The sequence below is a fragment of the Wyeomyia smithii genome, chromosome 2, assembly GCF_029784165.1.
Source record: "Wyeomyia smithii strain HCP4-BCI-WySm-NY-G18 chromosome 2, ASM2978416v1, whole genome shotgun sequence".
In the NCBI taxonomy this organism is placed as follows: Eukaryota; Metazoa; Arthropoda; class Insecta; order Diptera; family Culicidae; genus Wyeomyia; species Wyeomyia smithii.
The window spans coordinates 226,394,850-226,417,785 of NC_073695.1; the positions used below are offsets into that span (position 1 = coordinate 226,394,850).

The 22,936-nt window shown below is 37.9% G+C and overlaps 1 protein-coding gene across 1 annotated transcript in view; it reads right to left on the reverse strand.

Annotated features, from left to right (window-relative positions):
• Positions 1 to 2,541: 2,541 nt before the first annotated feature.
• Positions 2,542 to 22,936, reverse strand: part of LOC129721557 (tubulin beta-3 chain) — a 69,961-nt gene continuing 49,566 nt past the window's right edge. The window contains exons 2-4 of the mRNA XM_055674262.1: positions 5,482 to 5,590; positions 4,517 to 4,761; positions 2,542 to 4,456 (exon numbers count right to left, since the gene is read on the reverse strand). Of these exons, the coding sequence (XP_055530237.1) occupies positions 3,503 to 4,456; positions 4,517 to 4,761; positions 5,482 to 5,590 (1,308 nt within the window). The 3' untranslated portion in view covers positions 2,542 to 3,502. The remainder of the gene's footprint in view (positions 4,457 to 4,516; positions 4,762 to 5,481; positions 5,591 to 22,936) is intronic.

Below are 22,936 nucleotides of genomic sequence, written 5' to 3' on the forward strand. Positions count from 1 at the left end.
AAGTAAACAATGAAGATCAAATTTCTGCATTCTAGCTTTTATACGTGACTACTAAGAGTTATACCTACCTACGGTACATTGGAACATATAAGACATGCTGTTATTGGTTAATGGGTTAATGTTAATGGTAAATTGGTGCGCGCCAAATGTTCGGAAACACTAAGTAGGTATATCCATAAATTCTGCTGTGTTAATTTTAAAGAAGTACACTCATGAATTTTGTAGCCCGAAGTGACTCATAAATTTTGTGGTCTTGCAGATAGCGGCGTCATCATTACCAACGAAGTTGAAATATTTTTAAGTTACATTACCACCGCTGGTGGAGCTTACCGAAGTGCGAGTGAAGTTTTCTTAGAAGTTATTGTAACTCAGAGATAAGTTAAGGTTGAAATATGAAGAATTGCATACACACTGCCTTTCTGGACAACTTTGCTGAGGACCATAGCTATTTAGGAAGTCAGAATCAGGAGATAAGTTAAGGTTAAAATATTACGCATGTCATGATCACTAGCAGCACTGTTTTTGGAGCATTGTCCAAACGTTTCTTTCTGTTAGCACTTATTTTCTGTTTGTAGTGTCACTCATTGAGAAGTTAACTGTTACGTGACTTAGAGCTTGTATTCCTCCAGACCCACTACCTGGCCATTCAAAAATCGGTTTAGTTCTGACAGCTGCATGACGTCGAGACTAAAAACTACTAATAGGTAAAACAACAATTGTAGAACTCACAGAATGGGTTCATTTTCTTTTTATCCAGATTAGGTTACGATATTAAAACATTTGAGGGTGACAAACATTTATTATCCGCTTGTCGTTCCAAGCCGCAACACGGTTATGATTTTGACTTAGAACTATGTCTTGCAGAAAGTTCTACTACATGGGGGTGTAAAATAAAAATCTGAAAACGGAACAGAAGAAAATACGTACAATTTCAAATGCCTTTAAATCGGTTATTTTTTAACGGATTTCCTACGTTCTTGCAGCAACTGATTGAAAAATTATCTATGCACCCACCCAAACGCAAAAAACTTCAGTTTGATTATGTAGACTGTCGTACTATTAAAAACTGTGAAGCCTTGTTGAAACGCAGATTTAGAATTCTGATTGGCCACTTAATGCTTGCTCTTCATAACACGGTCGACTGAATATAATAACTAGTTAACCAGAAATAAACTTTTTATATAAGAGCCTACCTCTGCTCTTTTTACAAGTGAAGTGTGGGATGGAAGATCCCAACTTAGTAGCAGCTGGTAGCAGCTGCGGATACCAGCAGCAATAGCTGCAGCGGAAACCCGCAGTGATAAAGGTAGCATTCGGCTCAAAGAAATCATTGTACTAGCAGATGGTGGGACACATACGGCCACTTCATCCGGGGAAGCTGGATCCTACACGCAAAAGTTGGATGGTGCGAAACCAGTACAAAATTGTGCGTTTTTAGCGCAATTGTTGATGTAATTCGGAACCAGTACAATGATTGCGTGTTGGGCATAACGCAATTAATGCTCTAGCGTTTTTCCAATGTATTTGGCAGCTCCAAACTACTACACCTAAACAGTTTCAACTGGTATCAAGCAGCATTGCAAAGCGAGCAAGGGCAAAACCATTCTCCTCCTTTCTGCTTGTGGACGAGACATATGCTACGCTTTTCAAGTCTTTTGCACACACGCTTCCGAGATACTTTTTCTTCTTCATGCATTCCTCTGAATAGCAGCAAGCACGCACCGACAGTTTGAGTGAGACTAACAACACCATGGTATCAAGTATGTACAGCACGGGTGTCTCGCTCATTTCGTGAAGCAACGAAATATCGCCTTGCGCGTCGCAATCCGAACCGAAAGAGAAGCGAAAGAGCAACCTGCAAATTGTATGTGATGTGTCTAGTCTAGTCACTAATACACTCGACGTGAGAAATAAAGTGTCGGTATATGATACATATTCTGATTTCATTCTATGTCAATGTATTCGCAGTACAACTGTTGCGTTATGTGTTTCACACATTTATTGTGCGATTTCTGTGCAACATTTGTGCGAATCGGGGAGACACAATGATTGTACAAGACTTCAACTTTTGCGTGTAGCAATTAAAATCTGCCGGCCATCTAATATTTAGTGGGAGCCTCCTACTCAGAGTGCCTCATTCCCATTGTCGGTGTAGCATAGAGAGGCAATCAGCATCATATCCGATTTAGAATTGAACCACATAATACAACAGCAGCGGGTTGCAGCCGCGGATTAAATTAACGAGATCTCATCTCAAGTGACATCAAAACGTTAGAGTAAAAAGTCTTCGATCTTGAAAACTTATCTTATGAGGACAACCGAATGAAAGATTCAAATGTCGTTAAGTAGTTCAACCTTGCGGTCCTTGCTTTGCACATAGCCATTGTTATGTTTTGTATCGAACAAGAATTCACTTGAAAAAGAAGTGGTTCGTTACTACGAAGTTCCACTCTGGGAGAGATTGACGGCGTCACTAAAATCGTAACATTAGCCTTTAGAACTATGTGGATCAATGAATGCTTCATACAAAAACACACACGGTTTTACAAATAAATACAATTGTGGTTTTATTGTTCCGTTTCAAATATTAACATTACAATTGTGTGTATTTCGTTTAAGTCCAATTCTACCTCAAGGTGATTGTCGTTGTAAAATCAAATGACCATTCGACACAGAATCGACAAATTCCTGTAATTCATTTGCATATATCCAAAGTGATAAATATAGTACAGTGATATACTGGCGGTTAGTATTGAAGTTGGGTTCATATATTATTTAGAGTTAACTAATCAATCCTGCCCCGAAGTAAACCGATTCTTGGAGCAAATCAAATGAGTTTCAAAAATAATCTTTGGATAAATAGCCAGACGATCTGGAAATAAACGTTTAAGGAAGCAAATAAGTATTGAACAACTATTCCGATTGCTTTTGTATTGGATTGATTGGCAGCACTTTTGTCGGGTTTTTTTTTTTTCTTCTCAACTTTATATCTCTATCTATATCAAACGGCGTTCCAGTCATGCCCCTCTGCACGGTAGACTTACTGTTACCATAAAAAGCCATCGACTCTCGGTGACGTCCACTATTTCATTCCAGTAGAAATAGTGCCTGAATGTAGGCTACATGGTGCATTCGCTACACACTCCGTGTTTGTTGGGGAACAGGACTGCACTTCTCTCCTAAACTCAATATATTCGCGCACTCTCACGTTATCTAACTTATGAATCTACTTTGATTGATGCTTTTGTAATGCGTGATCTATTTATGGTGAAAAGTTGTCTGAATTGCCGGTATAAGTAAAGTTTGGTGCAATCGCTGCCAAGGGCAGCTCTAAATCTGGTCGATTAGTAGATATGCTGAGATCCGAGAGTAGATGAAGGATTAGATTTTTAAAGACTATTTCTTCGGCTTGTGTACTCATAAAACCTCATTACGTTTTATCTATCTAATAATAATAATAATAAATAGTAAAAATGCTTCACTGCCATCCAACATGGTAGATTTAAACGCATTCGCCCTCCATTTCGTCGGCACACTCCTCCTGCTCGAACTCGTCGTCGGCCGTCGCTTCCTGGTACTGCTGATACTCGGACACCAGATCGTTCATGTTGCTCTCCGCCTCGGTGAACTCCATCTCATCCATACCCTCGCCGGTGTACCAATGCAAGAAAGCCTTACGACGGAACATAGCGGAGAATTGCTCAGAGATACGCTTGAACAGCTCCTGGATGGCGGTTGTGTTTCCGATGAAGGTCGACGACATCTTCAAGCCCTTCGGCGGGATATCACAGACGGCGGTCTTCACGTTGTTCGGGATCCACTCTACGAAGTAGCTGCTGTTCTTGTTCTGCACAGCGAGCATCTGTTCGTCGACTTCCTTCATTGACATCCGACCACGGAAGACAGCAGCAACGGTCAGGTATCGACCGTGTCTTGGGTCGCAAGCTGCCATCATGTTCTTAGCATCGAACATCTGTTGGGTGAGTTCCGGAACTGTCAGAGCACGGTACTGCTGAGATCCACGAGAGGTTAGTGGAGCAAAGCCAGGCATGAAGAAATGCAAACGAGGGAACGGAACCATATTGACGGCGAGTTTTCGCAAATCCGCGTTCAACTGGCCGGGGAATCGCAGACAGGTAGTTACACCGGACATTGTCAGCGAAACTAAGTGGTTCAAATCGCCGTAGCTGGGATTTGGCACCTTCAATGTGCGGAAACAGATGTCGTACAATGCTTCATTGTCGATGCAGTAAGTTTCGTCGGTATTTTCCACCAGCTGGTGGATTGACAGGGTCGCGTTGTACGGTTCGACCACGGTGTCCGATACCTTCGGCGATGGCACCACCGAGTATGTGTTCATGATTCTATCTGGATATTCTTCACGAATCTTAGAAATCAACAGCGTTCCCATGCCAGATCCGGTACCACCTCCCAACGAATGCGTTAGTTGGAAACCCTAAAATTTAGAAAACAAAGATGAAGTTACGAAAGACACTGCAGATTTGATAATCCTTACCTGCAAGCAATCGCAGTTCTCGCACTCCTTACGCACCACATCTAGGACGGCATCGACCAGTTCGGCACCTTCGGTGTAGTGTCCCTTGGCCCAGTTGTTGCCAGCGCCGGACTGCCCGAACACAAAGTTATCCGGACGGAACAGCTTTCCGTAGGGTCCGGAGCGGACCGCCTCCATCGTTCCTGGTTCCAGATCGAGCAGAATCGCACGCGGCACGTACTTGCCACCCGACGAGCGGGAGACGGCTGTAAAGGGGACACAACATAATGTTGACACCATCAATTTTGATATTCATGATACACTAAGGTCGCTTTTTGCGCGGTTTTTATTACGCGGGTTTTTTACGCGGATTCCGGAATTTACGCGTTTTTTTTACGCGGATTCCGGAATTTACGCGGTTTTTTACGCGGATTCCGGAATTTACGCGTTTTTTTACGCGGATTCCGGAATTTACGCGTTTTTTTTTCGCGGATTCCGGAATTTACGCGGTTTTTTTTACGCGGCATGTATCCCCCGCGTAAAAAGAGACTTTAGTGTATGACTAATTTACACAAGTTGAACACAATGTTTCATGCAACATCAGAAATTTTCGTACAAGTAACGCGTAAAAACGCGTAAAAAGCGACCTTAGTGTACATAATTTGGTAATCTTCGCTTATATTTTAGTTAAAAATGGTTGCCATCTTTAGTAAAAAGTAAACGCAATAAAATCGACCCATTTCGAATTTCATATTAACTGATCAATTTTAAAACGAATTTGGAATCTTTATTGCACCAGTTTATTGCTTAATTAGGTTTTGTTCAAAATCAATTCTCCATTCATATCAAAGCAGTGCCCCAAGCGCAGTCACACAACGGAGGTCCATCTTACGATAAAATTACACAATAGCAGCCATTCACTGCTAAGGCTACTCTTTTCGCAACGCAAAGGGAATGGTAGCGTAGTATTCGATAGTAAAAATTACCTGAGGCTTCATTGTAATAAACGCTGACTCGTTCCAGTTGCAGATCTGATTCCCCGTGGTAAATGCCGGTAGCATCAATACCGTGTTCCTCCGAGATGATTTCCCAAAACTGAAATTAAAAAATAAAACGACATAAATTACTTTTCTATTCAACTGACTGCTGTAAGAAGAAGACTCATAAAAATCAGTATAAAGATTAAAATGCAATGCTATAAAGCAGTGATGGCATGAGCTCGTGCAAAGTTGAACTGAGTAACACTTTTCCAGATTTGAATCCAACTTGTATCTGCTTCCTCTCGATAGTTTGAGTTTTTTTGCACCGCACACTCTGATCGATTGAGTTTAAATGCGTGCAATGCATGCAGTGCACGATGTATCCAGCGATGCAGGCGATAATGTAACGCGATGAGTTTTGTTTTTAGATCGAATTTATGCTTTCAAAGGACAATGCAACAAACTGTTGCAGCAGACGCGGCGCGAATTTCATCGCAATTCGATTTTTATGCAATGGTTGTTATGCAGGATTCAAACTCAAATCCAACTCAAGTGTAGTGCACTGTTAGTAGGGCTTACGTGCAAACCGAAAATAAATGTGCGAGCAAGTTTTAAAACTCACTTGGATACGAGTACAAAGTCACACTGCCTACTCTGCTATAAAGTAACTAAATCTGGCAAATTATGATAAACCCGATAATTCGATAACTTTTCCAATCATTTTGCAAACAGCGAAAGTCGAGAAAACAAAAAGCGAACTGCACGACTAACGGCAATCAGCTGCAAAACAAAAATGTCTGCCAATTGGATGGATCGTGAGCAACGCAATGAAGCGCAAGGCTGCTCTAATCAAAATAGTATTATTTACTTTGGTGAACGGTCACGAAAATGAGCTAATAACTAGTCCAATCTCCGGCGTGATTACTTCTTTGCCTTACTTTTTTCGTCTAGTTTTTGTTCGATATCTAACGGAATCGAAATTGAAAGACTGCCCACTATCCGAACCATCATCGCATTGTACTCTATAGAGAGACCCGGGTGCAGGTCGTTCGCCTTTGCAAAAGCGAAACTCGATTGCACCCGATGCTGTGCTGACCGTAATTTTGACAGAAATCGAAAAAGTTCCGACAGACGACGATGACCACCGAATGATTGATACGTTTAATTATGCTAGTCGTCACTTTCGGGTCGTAATGTCCAACTTGCATCAACGCAAGCAACGGGCGTCGAAAGTGCAGCATGCAGTTTTGCTGTAAGCGGTTCGCATTATCCCGCCTAGAAGTAACCAACTCGAGCCGACCGTTATTTATAGAACTGTATAATTTATGTGACCATATTACAAGTCGCGCCAGGTTTGGTGTGATTTATCCTTGTTTCGAGAATGTTTTACCGCGTTGTTCGGTTGCTTCTGGATTAAGAAGAGTGCGCAGTTTCGCGTTCAAGAAGTCGCACTCATCGTCATCGCTACTACGCTTGACGGAGCGCACGACCGACGACGCATCGACGACGATGATGGATGGACGGACGGTGCAAAGGAAGTGCTACATTTAGAACCAGCAATATATTATTTCCCGTTTTCTGACCCAAGGTTCATTCTACGGTAGTGTTCGACATCGGAACGAAAACGTTTGGTCCGCGTTCCGGTCCGGTCCGGTCCGGTAAAAAATCGGAACTAGCTCGTTCCGGTCCGATTTGGGTCCGGTCCGATTGGCTTCGTTCCGGTTCCGGTCTGGAGTCCGGTCCGAAGTCCGGGAACAAAAGTTGCCAGTTTTTTCGAGAGCGTTATTTAAGTGAAAAAAATATTATAAAGACTTTTATGCATGTTGAAAAATGTTTGACAATACAAACTAAGTTTTGCAATTTGTTTTTCTATTTTTTTTTTTATTACATTTTTTTTCTAATTGTTTTCATTTGGAGTGTAGTAACAAAAAAGGCTGGTTCTACAATTTTCCTAGTTTTGGAACATTTATTTAAGCCAATATTTTAGTAAAAGTAGCTGCCGGATTCCTACTAAGTCTGTTTATGCGTGATGTGACGAGGACCCGTCCCGAAGAAAATTTGTTTTCGAGTGGAACACTCGATGCAGAAACACACAGGACGTCTCATGCTATTAACGACAGGTTCGGAAATCTTTCAGAATTGTCCTGCATGATGAAAAGAAAATAAACAACACCATAAATGAAACAAAAATTATGTATACTGTAACTCACTTTCCACCAATTTAGCCGATGGCATTCAATTAACAGGGTGGCCAGGAGATTTCCAGTTTCAAATTCCCGGTTAGAAATTGATGTTTTTTCCGGTTTTAAAACGCATGAATATATATAAGTTCAACAACGTTTATTTATTAACAAAATAATTTTGTGAGAGAATCTTGTTTTTGATATCATTATTTCATTTCAAAACTTGAAAAAGGGTTAACTTCCTTGGCCAACATGTTGCTGATGATTTTTCGACTTTTCATGGCTGAGATTTTCATTATTTCACTCAGCTAAAATCAGGATATAATTTAGAATCAATTTGTGCCTTATGTTTCAGAATATTTTCACATAAATTTTTAATTTGTTTTGAACCGTTTTTTGGAACAATTTCCTGTCATTTTAGACTTACGTAAATAATTTCAGGTTTAATTAAACTGTTCAACTAAAGCAATATTTGTAACTTTCTGCACTCTCTGGTGGAGATTCTCTGCGTTTTGTAGAACTGGTTTCTGCTTTTTCAAACCTTTAATATATATTTTTACAAATTTGGAATTTAATTCAAAGTTGTTTTGGCTGCTGTTGAACTTCGGAAACGACAAATCTTTGAAATCATTTTCTGTCATTTCAAGCCTTGTGAAAAATTCAAATTGGAATCTTTTCTGGAGTTTCTTCTCCAGATTTCTCGTCAGACTAAAATTTAGCAATTTTTTTAGCTAAATTCCCAATTCTGAGTTAATTTTCTCTTTTAAAACCTAATTTTAAATTGAATTGACTTCAAATTATTCTTATTGAATTGACTTCAAAATTTTTTTATTATTTTTTTCTTGTTTCCTGATAACTTTTTTTTTTTTTTTATTCTCGCTCATTTTCCGTCGGTCTAGTTCCGCCACTGTTGTGGCCAATCACCGACGCCCAGGGGGGCGACTCCACACCCAGGACCCTAACTCACGACCCGTTTATCAACGGACCGGCGCCAACGGCTTTACTTCCTCATGCGATGGAAGGCGTGATCCCAGAGATTTTTCGCCCCAGAAAATCTCCCGGTGTCGGCTAGGATTGAATCTAGACCAGTTGGGTTGGTTGTGAGTGGATCACGCCACCTCACAACCATCGACACCTATGTCGGCGGTGGGATTCGAACCCAGGCGTCGAGCGTGGTTGGCGGAGACGTTACCAACCTTCCTGATAACTTGTTCATAGTCATTTTTTTTAGTTGATGAGAGGAAACATTCTAGTTATTTTTCAGAGTTTTTAAAATAATTAGAACATATTTTTTGACCCCGAATTGAGCTAGTTTTTCGCCTTGCCTGAATCTGCAATGATAGCCGTTTCTGACAATTTTAAATTTCTTTAAGAATAAATATAAATATAAAGAATAATTTTTTGCATTTTCAACCTAATTATTACCCATTTCCTAGTGTTCACACACTTTAGTTTTGAAATTGATTTTAAATTGATACTATTAGTTTCTTTCAGGCTTCAATACAATTTTATTGCTACTTAGAAACATTGTTTGCCCTTTTGAGCTAAATAAGAAAATTGTTTTGTTTTTTTTTTGAATCCGCGTTCTAAATTTCAGAATTTTCAACAAAAATCTACTTGAAATTCTAAATTTAAATCAATTTAATATTATTGCTACTAAGAAACAATTTTTGCCTTTTTGAGCTAAATATGAAATTGGTTTGTGTTTGATTCCGCGATTCCGCGTTCTAGATTTCAGAAGTTTCCACAAAAATCTGTTTTAAAAAATTGAATTTATTACTTTTATAATATCATTGAATTCTTTTCATATTTATGGTGCATTTCTGGCTTTAAATTAAAATCTGATTGCTGACTTTTATCGAGAACTTTAGAAACTATATATCTTTTATCTTTTTCTAGTCTCTGTAAACATTTTCGCAAGCGGATTTAAGCTTAACCGATTACCGGTGGAGAAAAATCAGTTTTTACCTCAAACGATGAACTTTAAACTCTCATTACTAATCAACTATATGCATATTCAACATAAACTGTATTGCATATTAAGCATCAATCTATTCTCGTGTAAATTTTCAAGTATAATTGTTGAACTCAAATCAAAGTTTAATGTCAGGTAATGTCATATGGCATCATACGCCGGGAATGGGTTAGGTTACGATTTTTTTATTTTCGCTTATTTTCTGATGGTCTATTTCTGCCACTATCATGTCAATCACCGACACCCGGGGAGGCGACTTCAACTAGAATCTTAACTAACGATCCGTTGATTAACGGACCGGTTCCAATGGCTTCACTGTCCCATGCGATAGAAGAACCCAGAGATTTTACGCCACAGAAAATCTCCGGAGGATTAACGTCTCCGCCAACCACGCTCGACGCCTGGGTTCGAATCCCACCGCCGACATAGGTGTCGAGGGTTGTGAGGTGGCGTGATCCACTCACAACCAACCAAACTGGTCTAGATTCAATCCTAGCCGACACTGGGAGATTTTCTGAGGCGAAAAATCTCTGGGATCACGCCCCATCGCATGAGGAAGTAAACCCGTTGGCGCCGGTCCGTTGATCAACGGGTCGAAAGTTAGGGTCCTGGGTGGAGTCGCCTCCCTGGGCGTCGGTGATTGGCACAACAACAGGGGCGGAACTAGACCGACAGAGAATAAGCGAGAATAAAAAAAAATCTCCGGAGGAATTGAATCTAGATCAGTTTTGGTTAATTGTGAGTGAATAACGTCACCACACGGCACACAACCATCGACACCTATGGCGTTGGGATGCGAACCCAGATCCAGCGTTGTTGGTGGAGGCATTACTTGTTTCAGGTTTAAAATATTTTTTTTTTATCATTGTTTAGTTTTTGCCTATTTCAAGTTAACATATAAAATTTTATTGGAATCATTCTTGACTTCTCTGGCCTTCAAAATATTTTTTAGTAATTTGAAGTTTTCACCTTCCCTGGCCTTGTAGGCTTTTGTTGGCGATTTGTAACCCAAGATTCAAATCTTGTTCCTTTTTAAAAAATATTTTACATCAATTGTGAAGAATTCGGTACATAACTTTGAAACAAACTCAGCCATAAATGACATTAGACGTTGATCCTGTAAAGTGGTGGTTGTTTTGATGTTTGATCGCCACTTACTGTTGAAGCCCTAACCAGTGCGAATGAGAAGAGAGACAAATTAGAGAAAAACAATCGCAGTCAACTGTTAGTGTACAGAACAATTGCGGGGCTAACGCTAGGATCCTATTGACTCTAACGGTCATCTCTTTTTGCCAAGATTCTAAAGTATGACGACTGGCTTGTTATTCCAGCACCTTACCCCGAGACCAACTAAATGGTTCCTTGAGCCTTCCAGTGTTTGTGAGATGGCAGAAAATGTATAGTGCGTTGAACTAATACAACAGATCCCAAGCATGTGTAAATGAAAAACAATGTTAAAAATGGACATGATAAATTTCCCGGTTTCCCGGTTCAGTTTCGAATTCCCGACTTTTTCCCGGTTTTCAAGGTTTTCCCGGTTCGCTGACCACCTTGAATTAAGCACAAATTCAGAACAAGTTGTGCGAGTCTATCAGTTGTTCACTAGTTTCGAAGTGATAGCAGGAACAAAATTGAAATAGCAAAAAAAATGTGACAATTAATGTCTTTCTAATTTTATAAGAACCATGTGATCAATTAAAGCATACATTACAGGTTAAAAAGGCGAGCAAGGCCAAATGGGTTGACTTTTAATAAAAGCAGCGAAGAAAATCAAAAAGGATGAACTAGCTGCGTTCCATGACCTAAATTAAATAATTTTTTTTTTCACCGAAAATGTCCGTGGTCCGGAAAGCATTACCCGGTCCGTTCCGAAGTCCGGATGGCTTCGTTCCGGTCCGGTCTGGAAAAAAATCGGACTTTGAAGGTTCCGGTCCGATCGGACTTCGGACCGGACCGGACCGGACTTTTACCGGATCCTACCCGGTCCGATGTCGAACACTATTCTACGGATGCCTTATCTCGGCTCGCAGGGGAAACAAGTAAACTGATGACACATCCACTTTTACGCCTGTGGAAGCAAGGAAATCTTACAAGTCGCCTTGAGGGGTGTAATCGATTCCATGCAACGTTATTTCGACTACCGTGCTAAAGGATTACTAACTAACTTGAACATCAGAGTAATCAAGTTTCAGGATGTTGTTTTTTTGAAACTGTATAATTTATTTTGTTATTTAGTTGGTCTTAATTGTAGACTACTGGTTTCGTTTTAGTGCGCGCAAGATTCTTCCTAACCTCATTGATAGATGGAGCAGAAGCTAACAAGATGTCTTTCCTGCTTCTGGCAGTAGAGGCAGTCGCGTCCGGCGCTGTCTGCTACCAATAGGATGGCAATGCGCCATTACTTTCGCCGGTAATACCGGGTGCTTATTGGAGTGAAGGAGGATTATGGTTTTAAACCGCAAGAGTGATTTGTTGTGTTTTTTCTCCTCATTTTACAAATTACTCTGCGCACTCTTAAGCTAATATAGGAAACGTTTGGATTGAGTCTGTTAGACATGAACATTGCGGTCTCAAGCAACTAGCAATAATCGTGGGAACTAATCGAGGTGACAAATGGACACAAATTCATTTTATTTCCTATACCTAGATCAAAACTAACGTTGTTTTAGTTTTTACTGAGTTGTCAATATAGCAGCATAGCGAAGCTAACAGATTCACTATTTGTAAACTAGGATGAAACATAATAATTTTTACAATAATGTTATTGGAAATTAAGTCCTAAAGTTACACTCAGTTTTTATATATCATTTGAAAAGGCCGCGTTTTCTGAGCAAAACGTGATTTTCAAGGAATGTTTATCGTTTTCCTTTGATTTTTAAATAAAGAATAAAAAACTGCTCGAAATGTCTCCAATGACATTTCACCCATGTACTGTAAACTGTCATTTAAGGCATTTCTAGCAGTTTTTTATTCTTCATTTAAGAATCGAAAGACAATGATAAACATTTTGAAAATCACGTTATGATCAGGAAATTGAATCTTTCAGCTAAAATATAGAAATCAGAAAACCGTGTAAAACTTAAGGACCCTTGCCTTGCCAGAAACATTTTCTTTTTTATCAGCGGTGGTTTATTTTTAAAAATTATTCAATGTTTGCTGAACAAAATATGAAATGTATATTTTTCCATCACTGAGCAATTCCACAAAAAAAAAACGGGCAACCAATTTAAACGACCATTTTTGGATTTGGCTGAAACTTTGACTCATTTTTTGAAGTTATTTAAAAATGCCCTTTTGGGAAGGTATTGATGCTTACAAATATTTTTAGAGCCAAAAGGTTTTATTTGATCGGTATAACGTCCTCGGCAAAGTTATAGATAACAATTTTGTCTTTCAAAAAAACATATACATTCTAAAAATTATTGTTTTTTTTTTTTTGAACAAAAGTTAGAAGAAAGATTAAAAATAATTATCCTAAAAAGCTCATTTTTAAAAAATCTGATTTTTTTTTAAAAAAACTACGAAAGATTACCTAAACAATAAAACCGATCCGATCGATCATGGAGAAATTAAAAAAAAGGGTAATTTTCCTCAAACAATTATACTTATTTGAAAATGTCTGTTAACTTTTTAACCCAAAGACAATTTCTCATTTTGCAGCAGTGTTACCAGTTTTCTTCCCATTCAATCAATGACTCGTTAGCTTAGCGCAAATAGTGAAAATTAGCCGAAATTTTCATAGTCTGCAGAAGGGAAGAGCTAAGCTGATGGTGACACATGTCTAGGAAACTCGTTTCGACAAAGCTGCCACGATGACTGAAGGCGATCCATGTGTAGAGTCTTCCGTCCTACTGAAATTCTTCCTAACGGGTGACAATTAAAAACTTAGAATGTTTATAATGCTGTCAGAGAAGATAGATGTACTCAAAGCGAAACTGATTAATTTGTCATGATAATCATCTGGTTTATTTGTCAATCGAAGCGTTTCGTTATGCCGGAACAAGAGTGGTGTACGGCCACCAATCAATCAACTGTTTACAGTTTGCTTCCCTCCAGCTATTTTTGTACACCAAGCAACTCAAAATCCCAAAAAAAATTTCAATTGGGCGACACTTAGGCAGACTCGTTGGGTTGCGTATTTAGGGTACAAAATGATTCGAGTGGTTGTTCAGGAATATTTGTTATTTATAACAGAGACTTTTTATCGAGAAGGTCTTTTTGAAAAAAAAAAAGAATCCAAATTTTCTTCAAATATGCGTTCAAATACCCAACTAGATTAACTGCCAATCCACTAGGCTTGAGCCATGATTAAGACAAGAAGAACGAAGTCCTGTTTCGGTCATTACATTGACCGGTCCTCCACTACCCTTCTTGCGGAGCCTCAAAAAATCCGAAATTTTAGTTTTTCACCCGTTAGTATCGCTTCCGTTCTTGTAAGAACAACTTCTAGCTCAACAACGACAAAGCTATATTTTTTCAAAAAGTAAGCAAATTGTTGTTTCGTAAGGTGGTTTTTTTATCTCGTCTTCGTATTTGTTCATTCCATTATCACGGAATAATCAAACAATTTTTTTTTTCAATTTTGTATTACCAAAGAATAAAACAATATAAATGAAAATAGCAGTAAACTAACTAAAATAATGCGACATTCATAAATTACGTAACGCAACAAAAAAATCAACTTTTAGGGTGACCATTAAAACGGCTATATTCGATGTATTTTATTTAAAAAAAAATCATAACTTTTGAACCAGTTGATCGATTTTCGATCATTTAGGGTCAAATTGAAGGTAATTACGTCTAGTTATAAGGAAAAATACCGAAAAATAAATCTGGGTGCTTTCATATGCATAATGTATAAAATTATTGAAATTTTCGTCTTGTTTTTAAATTGAATTTACTCAAATTGAAAAAATAACATATTTCTAACAGTTCCTCCATTTATAGAGTCAAATATGCCCTTTAAAATGAGACCAAGAGATATTTTTTATGTTTGCCCCAAAAAGAATGACATACAAATGAAAAACGCATATTTTTTGATGAAAAATATTAATAACTTTGAGTAAAATTGAGATATTTACGATGTTAACATTGCAAATTGTTTCTCTTGAAAAGCTCTAAAAGTCGTTCAAAGACAGTTTTGAGATGAAACTTGAAATAAAAAAGTTGGAGCGTAAAATATGTTTTTTCAATATAAATCGGTTGTTTTCAAAGATAGGGAAAAACTTTTTTTACAAAGTTACTTAAAATTAATGGAGCTATAACATTGTAGAACAAATTTTTCTTTTATCTACAAAGATAAAAAAGTTGGATATTTGATTGCATCGAAAATGTTGGTCACCCTAATTTTTGATAATTTTTCAATGAGCGCTTCATCATATGTAACAACTTTGTAGAAGAAAGTTTTTCTCTAAAATGTTGCTATAGAGCTCTAGACCCAAATTTCCCCCTAAATTCGGTTTCTGGACCATTGTGCAATGCACAGTGTTTTATTTTGCCGTTTTCGTGCGATTAATTAAATAGCGTTTCAAATGTTGATTATACTAATAATGTATGTTCGGAGAAGTTTCAAGATATTCAAAAATACATCTTTAAATGTAGGAATATGAGTCCTCAATCCACCTAAAAGTGAGATAGAAAATTTATTTTTTTAACAGATTGAGATAGACGCATGGTTTCTTCGGCAAAATTTTAGGTGATCTCAAAACAATAAACTTTGTCGAAGACACCATGTTTCTATCTCTTATATGTTACGAGCAACAGAAAGTTTTCTATGAAGAGGTCCTGAAAATCACAATTTTCGTTATAACTTTTTTCTCAGATTTTTCCGAATTTTCAAACCTTCTACAAAGTTATCAGTCATCCCAATATGCATGTTTATGCTGAACATTGTTATTTTTTATCTCCCTAAATAAAAAAGTTATTTGATATATTTCAATATTTTTGGGGATATTTTCACCTCAATCATCTCAAAATTACGCAATTTTACGCACGTGGCAGTTCCATACGATGAAATAACTATCCTTAGACTTTCAATTAAAGGTACACACTTTGGTATGTAAAAGTATGTAAACAGCGTTTTCGCCTGTTTTTCGAAGCTATTCGGTGCCGATTTTTGTATTAAAAAATTTAAAAATAAAGCAGTTTTGAGTTTCGAAAGTGGCCTCAAACGATCCTGAGCTAAACATGCATGCATGCTTTGATAAGGTTACAAAAAATGGAGAAAATATTAGAAATAGATTAACTAAAAATTGAGTTTTTTCTTATAATCAGTTATATATTCAGTATTGTAAGCATATATTGACATTCCAAATCGCTACCCGTCAAATGAGCTGGCATTTGCGACGGGAATGAAGCTTCGGGAAGAGAGGCAAACGGATGCGGCTGAGATGATTAATGAAGCTACCCAAAGAACTCCTTGATTAACCAGAATTAGGGATTCCTGGAGTAGAGCAGAAAGTCACCTATACGGATGTGGAAGCTCTGCCACTCATGGTGGAAAGCGATTTGTCAGTCTCGCAGTACAACAATACCCAGTAAGGCGCAAAAAAAAACGAAATGCAAATATTTTTTCCCCTTACTATAGATTGCTAATTGCTAGAAAGAGTTGCTATCCAGCGGATGAATTTGTCGTTATATCGGAAACAGAGATTGAAATCAAACTGCAACATTTACTTGACTTAACAGCCGAGCGTATCATCGAGGTGAACGAAGGGAAATTAATCAATCTCACGGATGCAGAGTTTCTGTATAAGGAGATGACGGTGGAATATGGGATCTGCCGTCCATCCGGGAATCCGGAGTATAACCAAATCTTCGAGAATGATGATGGAACAAAAACCGAGGCGAGCATTTTCATGTCCTCACTTGTTCCAATTAGAGCTGCTTCGAAGCATCACGTTCTTTTCCAAAATCCACGTCCATCATCTACATTGAAACATTTTCGGAAGACGCGAAATTGATAAAAGCTACTATTTGCATCCACGCTTACAATACTGAATATATAACTGAATATAAGAAAAACCTCAATTTTTAGTTAATCTATTTCTAACATTTTCTCCATTTTTTGTAACCTCATCAAACATGCATGCATGTTTAGCTCAAGATCGGTCGGGGCCACTTTCGAAGCTCAAAACTGCTTTATTTTTAAATTTTTGTATACAAAAATCGGCAGCAAATAGCTTTGAAAAACAGGCGAAAAGGCTGCTTACATACTCTTACATACCAAAGTGTGTACCTTTAATTGATTTAATTGACCTTTAATTGATTTAATCGTGTGTACCTTTAATTGACCTTTAATTGATTTAATCGTATGAAACGGTCACGTGCGTAAAATTGCGTAATTTTGAGATGGTTGAGGTGAGAGTATCTCCAAAAATATCGAAATATGTCAAATAACTCTTTTATTTTAGGAGATAAAAAATAACAATAATCAGCATAAACATGCATATTGGGATGACTGATAACTTTGTAGAAGGTTTGAAAATTCGGAAAAATCTGAGAAAAAAGTTATAAAGAAAATTGTGATTTTCGGGACCTCTTCATAGAAAACTTTATGTTGCTCGTAAAATATAAGAGATAGAAACATGATGTGTTCGGCAAAGTTTATTGTTTTGAGATCACCTAAAATTTTGCCGAAGTTATCTCCGTTTCTCTTTATCGTCAGATCCATCTCGTGCGGATAAGGGGAATGCAGTGGTGATCATGGATAAACAAGATTACGATGCTCGCGTTTTGGATATGATCGCTGCTGGCCCGTACGAAGCGTACAAGTTCAAAAACGGGAAACCCGAAGATCCACTCAATACAATGACAGAAGAAGCTAACACTGTTCGGCAAAAGGTTGCGCGCCTGATGGGAGAGGATAAATTAGAACGTAAGTTTCATGTCCCCAACCCGAAAGTTGCGTCCTTGTATTGCCTGCCAAAAATCCATAAAAGTCCACTGGCGATGCGCCCTATATCGTCAAACATTTGCACACCGACAGAAAAAATGGCTGCATGGGTGGTGGACGAAATGAAAAATTACCCCGTAACACATGGTATGAGTGTTAAAAACTCCGTAGAACTGGTGGATTATCTTAAAGATGTAGAGATAAGAAGGGGTGAAGCTCTAGTTTCATTTGATGTCACTGCTCTATTCCCCAGCGTACCAGTGACTGATGCATTGAACAGCTTGCGCAGACACCTAGAACGGAAGAAAGCACCACCCAATCACATCGAAGCATACCTGCTGATTACCGAAACCTGTATGAACCAAAACTTCTTTTCGTTCAGGGGGAGGTTTTACAGGCAAGTATTTGGGCTCAGTATGGGCAACAAGTTATCCCCACTTTTGGCAGACCTTTTTATGAGTGACTTTGAGGTGGCACTATCGATCGAGAAATACTTCCCTCGAGTGTGGAAACGCTATGTGGACGATATTTTTGCAGTCGTGAAAGAACGCTACCTTATACAAACATTCGAGTTGTTGAACTCCCGTCATAGAACGATAAAGTTTACGGTAGAGAAAGAAACCAATGGGTCTCTGCCATTCTTGGATCTGACGATAAAGAGAAACGGAGATAACACACTGAAATTCTCAATATACCGAAAACCAACAGCCACAGACAGATACATAACATCCGACTCTAATCATTACGGCGCCCAGAAGCAAGCAGCATTCCATTCTATGGCACACCGCCTATACAACATACCGATGGACAGAGAAGATTTTGAAACCCAGAGAAACAGAATACATAAAGCTGCTGAGTTGAATGGGTATGACAAAGACTTCGTAAACAAAATTCTCCGAAAACACCAACGGAAAAAACACAGGCTAAATTGCACAACACTAAAACCGGAAAAAAAAAGAACAGCATAGAATTAGTCTTCCATTTTACCCAAAAATAACTAATCCCGTCCAATCCGTACTACAGAAACATGACTTCTATGCTGTTTACAAAAGTGAAAACACTTTGAAAGATCTGTTGTGTAATTCAAAAGACAAAGTACCCCCGGATGAAAAATCAGGTATCTACCAAATCCCCTGCAAAAACTGCTCGGCGGTTTACATTGGCCAAACACGACGAAAATTCAAAGTGCGACTGCGAGAGCATAAGAGTGCAGTTGATAACGATCGGGCTAATGAATCGAGTGTGGCAGCACACACTATATCCCAAAACCATGCCAGCGACTGGGAAAATGCAAAATTATTAAAAAATGTACGAAAAACATCGAACCTAAACGCATGGGAATCAATGTACATCACCGCCGCCGACAATCCATTAATGAATGAGGATGATCCCCCAATACTCTCTTCGCTCTTCCACCTGACGAAGCTGTAACAGGGGAGAAATTGTGATATCTAGAAAACAACAGCTACTATGCGCAACTAGTCGGACATCGTCCAGCTGATGGGCAAGATCGCTGCCCGAAACCGGTCGACTAAAAAGGTAAATTAAATTCCTTTTTTATGTTTTGTAAGAACAATACGTGTTGTGTCCTGTCTCTCGTCGCGTTCCGTGAGTGTTATCGGGGTTCTTAAGTTGGCACAAACCAATGAATATTGCGATGTACAGAAGCCAAAAGTCGAGGATGTTGTCATTCCGATAAAACCAATCATTTCAAACGATTTGTTTTTCGACTTTGATCATATCCTATGGCCAATTCGTCGTGCAGTTTCAGACTTTAAACACATCGCAAGGAATCAATGAATTTGGAACGTTCAAATAGTACAAAACCACATTTAAATTATGTTGAGACCACATATATCAATCAAAGCAGGTATAGTTTTAAATAGCCTTTGAATTTCTTTTCTTTCCATAACTTTTGAGCCACATATCAAATTGTTATGAAATTTGTTATTTGTAAGTTCGAGAGATGACTCGTTCGTATGACACTAGTAATGTTCAGATAAGTCATGTAATCTTTGACATAATAGACTTTCGTTGTTTCATTAACAATTTGATACATAACGGTGGCTTAGGTTTAATTATAATCAAATGAAATGGGAACGTATAGAGCAGCCAAACTTTGAAACGACGTGTTGAATCATAATTCATCAGTTAACCCTTAACTAGCCCGCTCATCTGTTAATAATATTGATCAAATCGGTTGTGTAGTTTCTGAGACAATGAAGTTTCGTGATTTTCACATTTTGGTACTTTACAGACGAAGTTACAGTCCGATTACAGTAAAATTCAATAGGTTGTTACGAGGCAGCTAGACTTATTAGTTGACACTAATTTTGTGGAAATCGGGTCAGCCATCTCTGAGAAAAGTGAGTGAGTTCAAGTAGTCTTCGGTATATGTTCTTTTTCATAGCTGGATTTCACATTTTTAAACATAACAGGCAAAGTAATAGTCTGATTGCAAAACAAATCAATAGGGTCTTATGGGGCAACTAGACCTTCTATTTGACACTGATTTTATGAATGGCCACAACAGTGGCGGAACTAGACCGACGGAAAATAAGCGAGAATAAAAAAAAACAGATTTTATGAAAATCGGTCCAGCCATCTCTGAGAAACATGAGTGAGATTAAGTAGTCTTCAAAACACGTTTCTTGCCAGAACTTTTGAACCACAAGATCAATCTCTATGAAATTCAAAACTTAAGGGTATTTTAGGTAGCCCGTTTATTTGAAACTAATTTTGTTCTAATCGATTTTGTAGTTTTCGAGCTAATGATGTTTCATGATTTTTACATTTTGATACATAACCTCTAAACTAAAAATCCGATTACAATAAAATTGAATAGGGTCTTAAGGGACACCAAGACCTTTCATTTGCAATTAATTTCATGAAAATCGGTCCAGCCATCCCTGAGAAAAGTAAGTGAGAATATAAATCTGCACATACACACACACACACACACACACACACACACACACACACACACACACACACACACACACATACATACACACACACACATACAGAAAATGCTCAGCTCGTCGAGCTGAGTCGAGTGATATATGCCATTCGGCCGTTTGGAGCACTTTTATACTTTCGGTTTTGCAAGTGATTGCTATACCTTTCTAGGAGAAAGGCAAAACACTCGTTTTTTGAGAGTCTCTCCAGAGATTTTTGTTACGTAACGCTGATCTTAATGATCCCCTATGTAACAAATCATAACGCTCGAGGATACCCCCCCTTCTTCCTATGAGCGTTACGTAATTCATGAATGCCACTCTGGAAGGTCGAAAAATAATGAATTTTCGTGATTTTTTTTCTCGGACCTTTTAAGTATAGGGAATACTCGGGTGTTTTGGCTATCGGTTGAGGTATATTCGAAGATGTATTTCTCATATCGTGAATGCGAATATAATGAGTATTACGCTGTTGGCAGCTGGAAACGTGAATGCTCTCTCTAAATTGGTACCTGAGTTTTTCTTAGCATGTACTGAACCGATTTGGTTGAATTTTTGTTTGAGCATGTGAAAATGGATTGTTTTACTTGTTACAGAGCCGTTTTAAAAATTCCTAAAATTGCCAGAATGACGGCCATTTTAGTAAAAAATTAATTTTTTACATGAAAAAATACTATTTGAAAAATCATAAAATATTGTAAAACTCAGATACCGTAAAACGGCTATGTAACAAATTAGATAATTCATTTTTCTTATTCTAAACATCCGAAGACAAATTAAAAAAATCATTATTTTTCAACTTTCCAAAGTAAGGTCCAGAGGTTCCAGAGGAAAGTTGACCACAAAAGATCAAAACAATGGTCGCAGTGGTCCAAATCATACAAAAAAACACAGGAGGGTTGTGTGCAAAGCCACGACCGCAAGGTTGAAGTAGAATACTTTTACAAGAAAGATTACCCGGCTGCTTGCGTGTCAGTCATTTCTAAATCGGATTTGTTTCGTATATACCGCTTGTTAAGCACCGTATCAACAAATCGTAATAAACATCATACTGCTGTGCATTTGCAGCAGCATCAAACCTCAGTTGCAGTTTAATAATAACCATTCATTATGCGCTTCCAAATACATTTAGTAGCCTTGTAAAAGGGCGATTGCTGCAATTGCAACTTTCATTCAACTATTGCATAAATGCTTCATGGTCAGATATACCCTGCTGCAACTACTACGCTATCCATAGCCATGCCATATTTAAAACTTAAATAGCATATTTTAAACTGCAAGGTATAGGATTATGTCGACCGTGCTTGGGAAGCAATCTTATAACGACCAATCAGAAGTCTAATTTTCCGTTTTGACAAGGCTTAACTATTTTCAATAGTACAATAGTTTGAATAATAAAATTACAATTATCTTTATTTTGGAAGAATCTTAGAAGATTTTCCAATCTATTTCTGCAAGAACGAAGGTAATCCATCGAATACTAACCGATTTATTAGCATTTGAAATTGGACAAAATTTTCACTTTTTTCGGTTTTAGATTTTCATTTCACATCCCTATGTAGCCGAACTTCCTGAGAGAAGTATTCTACTTCAAAAAAGGTCCTCTGGAACGTCTGGACGTCTCCCACTTGGACACTTTTTATAAAATGGCCCAGAGGTTCTGTATTACTTCCGGGGGATGCGTTCCAAATTTGTATGGGATTGCGACATAGAGTTGAAAATATAACGAAGAAAACCTATCTGAAATGTTTGAACTTTATTTGACTGTGATAATGGCCAAAATGCAATATTTGAAATTTTCAGAATTTATACCAGATTTTTTTTTTAAGGGAATTTGTTTATTCTTGGCCTCAGACGGAAAACGTGATTGAAAAGAGGTCGATATTTGGTACCGTTTTTGAGTAATGGAGAAAAACAATCCGCGTGTAAAAAACGCGTAAAAAAGACTTCAGCATATTTTGGGAAAAATTGAATACTTTGAAAGGTGACGTACCTGAATTACGTAACCATTTTTTGGAGAAATTCCGTACCGTTTTCTTCCCGCGTAGTCTCGTGCACCAAGTTTCATATAAACTTACACCCAGTAGCCCAGTTCTGAATGTAAAATACTGAATTCAAATTTAATCAAATGCTTTTATATTTTCATAAGAAAAGAATGTGATTTATCCCCCAAAAAAAACTATATATGTACTGTAATTTTTTATTGATTCCTCAGCATAAATTATTCAACAAATCATTATTTCAGGATTTTTAAAATATTTAAGATATTGCTAAATATGAAGCGCTATCGTAAATGGGACGAGAGGAAATTAAATTTTTTAACTACAATTTCGAAAAAAAATGTTCAAGAGGTTGTTTATAAGACACGACCGCAAGTTTAACGTAATGTTTCTTGTAACAAGTTTAGAAATTCATTTTTTTTATTGATTGTAAATAAGAAGAATTTTATTTT